The sequence below is a fragment of the Poecilia mexicana genome, unplaced genomic scaffold (genome assembly GCF_051168715.1).
Source record: "Poecilia mexicana isolate PSO_F unplaced genomic scaffold, ASM5116871v1 scaffold_12, whole genome shotgun sequence".
Taxonomy (NCBI): domain Eukaryota; kingdom Metazoa; phylum Chordata; class Actinopteri; order Cyprinodontiformes; family Poeciliidae; genus Poecilia; species Poecilia mexicana.
In genome coordinates, this window is record NW_028263381.1 from 11,541,290 (window position 1) to 11,544,217 (window position 2,928).

Below are 2,928 nucleotides of genomic sequence, written 5' to 3' on the forward strand. Positions count from 1 at the left end.
AGTTTGGTAGGTCTTGTTGCCATGACGAAAATCTTTAGATCATCAGTCAGACTCAAGTTGTCTGGCTACGTCAGTCCAAAATGTTTAAGATTCCTTCCAGTTAGCAGACACATGTTGGTGAAATCAAAGTATCACTTTACCAAGTGTATAATCTTGAGCTTAACTTTAACAGAAAATATTAAACTATTGACCCGATCCTTATTCATGCCGTCGAACTTTATCTGTCTGGTCATTCCATACTTGTTTTCTTTAAATGTTTTGTGTCTGGGTTATGTACCTGTACATAAAAAAGTGAATCATTTCAAAGATTAATGAAATATTTGAAGTGACAAAGTTCAAGGAAAAGGGAAATAAAGATGTTTTGAATAGCATTTGTACTGATATGCTAAAGTGGCTGCCTTTTAAGGGTACAATGTCATATTTTCGCTGAGCTATTTTATTAAAATAAAATAGCTCAACTTTAAATGTGTCCTTTGGGGATTTTGAAATCATGACCCTACTGAGTCTTTTGCCTTGATTATAATCACCACATTGTCTTGTCTCCATGGAAGCCTTCATGTTTGCTTTAAAGTCTTTATGTGTGGGCTTCTTCCTGGTACTCCAGCTTTACACCCACAGTTTAAAATAGTCCATGTTAGGTTAATAAGCAAATCCAAACTGCCCTTTGGGTTTTTTGCATGCAGGGTTTGTGTTTTCTTTGTGTTGACTCTTTTGGAGTGACAACTTGTCTGGTGTATTCCACTATTTGTCTGTTCATTGCTCAGAATGGCTTGTGTCGCACTCTGATTCAGATTCTGAACAGGATGTGCATAAAGTTTGATATAAAGTTATATATATATATATATATATATATATATATATATATATATATATATATATATATGTCTGTGTGTGTGTTTTATTAAATAGTATAACAGAAACATATCTTTATGTTTGGCAGCAACAACCATCAAAATGAATAGAAACAAATGATTGCATTTTTCTTAGTCTGCAATTATTAAATCTATATTGTATGAATATTGAATGTGAGCATTCAAATGTGTGTTTTCCTATCACCATATTCATCTTAAATATGTGTATTTTAATGTTTTTCTGCTCTTAAAGAATCCTATTTTTAGTTTGTTTGTTTTCCATACTAATTATATAATGAACAATCTTCTACAACAGGTTCACTTAAATGATTAAGAAAGCATAGAACATTTCTATATTTAACTGTGAAGTTATTTTCATACTTTGGATTGATCACTGGCTTGACAATAATCCCTTTGTCCGTCAGGGAAGCACAACCCTTCCAGACTAATGTAACTGTACCCCCCTCTAATGACAGCAAATGGTCCTGTCGGCTAGATGACAGCAGCTGAGAACAATACTTAATGTTGACATCACTTTACATCTATTTTAGGTTTCTTCCTTTTATAGTGAGGTGTTTCAAATTGCTAGGCTGCTCCCCAGACAAAGCACATATAAAACATGGAAAGAGGAGGTTCCCTCTGCACTTGAGAGTCATTTCAGCTCTGATCAGCCTCTTGTTCATTTCTCTCCAAGTCCCAGCTCCAACACCCCAAATTTCTTTTTAGCATGCCACCCAAGAAGATTGAACCGAAGAAACCTGAGCCCAAGAAGCCAGAACCGAAGAAAGATGCAGCTCCAGCTGCCAAACCAGCTCCTCTTCCGGAGCCACTACCCGAACCACCCAAGGAGCCCGACTTTGATCCAAAGAGTGTCGCTATTGAGTTCTCAACTGACCAGATCGAGGAGTTCAAGGAGGCATTTACCTTGTTTGACCGCACACCAACTGGGGAAATGAAGATCACGTATGCCCAGTGTGGGGATGTGATGCGAGCTCTGGGCCAGAACCCGACCAACGCTGATGTATTAAAAGTCCTTGGGAAGCCACGGCCAGAAGACATGAGCATTAAAATGCTGGACTTTGAGACTTTCCTGCCAATGCTTCAACACATCTCCCGTGCAAAGGATCAAGGCAACTTTGAGGATTTTGTGGAAGGCCTCAGGGTTTTTGACAAAGAAGGCAACGGCACCATCATGGGAGCAGAGCTTCGTCATGTGCTCGCAACGCTTGGTGAGAGGATGACGGAAGACGAAGTGGACAGACTGATGGCTGGACAGGAGGATGCCAATGGGTGTATCAACTATACCTCATTTGTAAAGCACATCCTCTCTGGTTAACGAGGACATTCAACCAAAAAAGACAAACCTTCTTGTTTTTTGTCACTTATTGGATCATTGTATACTTAGAGGTGAGATCGATCTGAAAGCAGTGGACATATGTTGAGGCTGTTATACTCAGAAGTTACTTTTGAGCAGACAATGAAATTGTAAGTTGTTCTTTTGAATAAACTTTCTTAATAAAAATGTCAATAATTTACCATTTGCAATGAAGATACATTGATTAATAAAGAAAACATGATTACTACGTGCATTAAAAGTGACTTTTCAATATACTAAACATTTAATTTAGAAGAAAGAATAACCCAGGACTACACACAAAAATGTACATTTATGTACACACCTTGACAAATGGCTATAACGTAATCTGGAAAAGCAGAAAGGGAAAATAAATATTTGGTTCCATCTTTAAAAGGAGAAAACTTTATTTTTTTTCTCACAATTCTGCTTCAAAAGAACAGCGTTTCAATAAGCTTGCTTTTGTGCAGCAGCTGCTTTGAATCAGCATATATATATTTCACTTACACACACATGCACACACACAGAAGTGCAAGACAGGTGCACCAAGGACAGACCTCCTCACATTATTTGCAGAGCTGGCAGAACAATTTGCAATGCCTTTGTAAAGTAAATAAAGGTTCGTATAAAGTGAAAAATGTATGAATATAACATGACTTGACTATTTCAAGTCTTACTTTGCGATAAAAAGTAAAACAAAGCATGTTTATAAATTTTCCCTTT

The 2,928-nt window shown here is 37.1% G+C and overlaps 1 protein-coding gene across 1 annotated transcript; it reads left to right on the top strand.

Moving 5' to 3' along the window:
* The first annotated feature begins 1,474 nt into the window (after window positions 1-1,474).
* Window positions 1,475-2,434, top strand: LOC106906084 (myosin light chain 4). The gene has a single exon (XM_014971175.2). The coding sequence runs from the start codon at window positions 1,579-1,581 to the stop codon at window positions 2,185-2,187; it is 609 nt and encodes a 202-aa protein (XP_014826661.1). The 5' UTR covers window positions 1,475-1,578; the 3' UTR covers window positions 2,188-2,434.
* The last annotated feature ends 494 nt before the right edge of the window (window positions 2,435-2,928 follow it).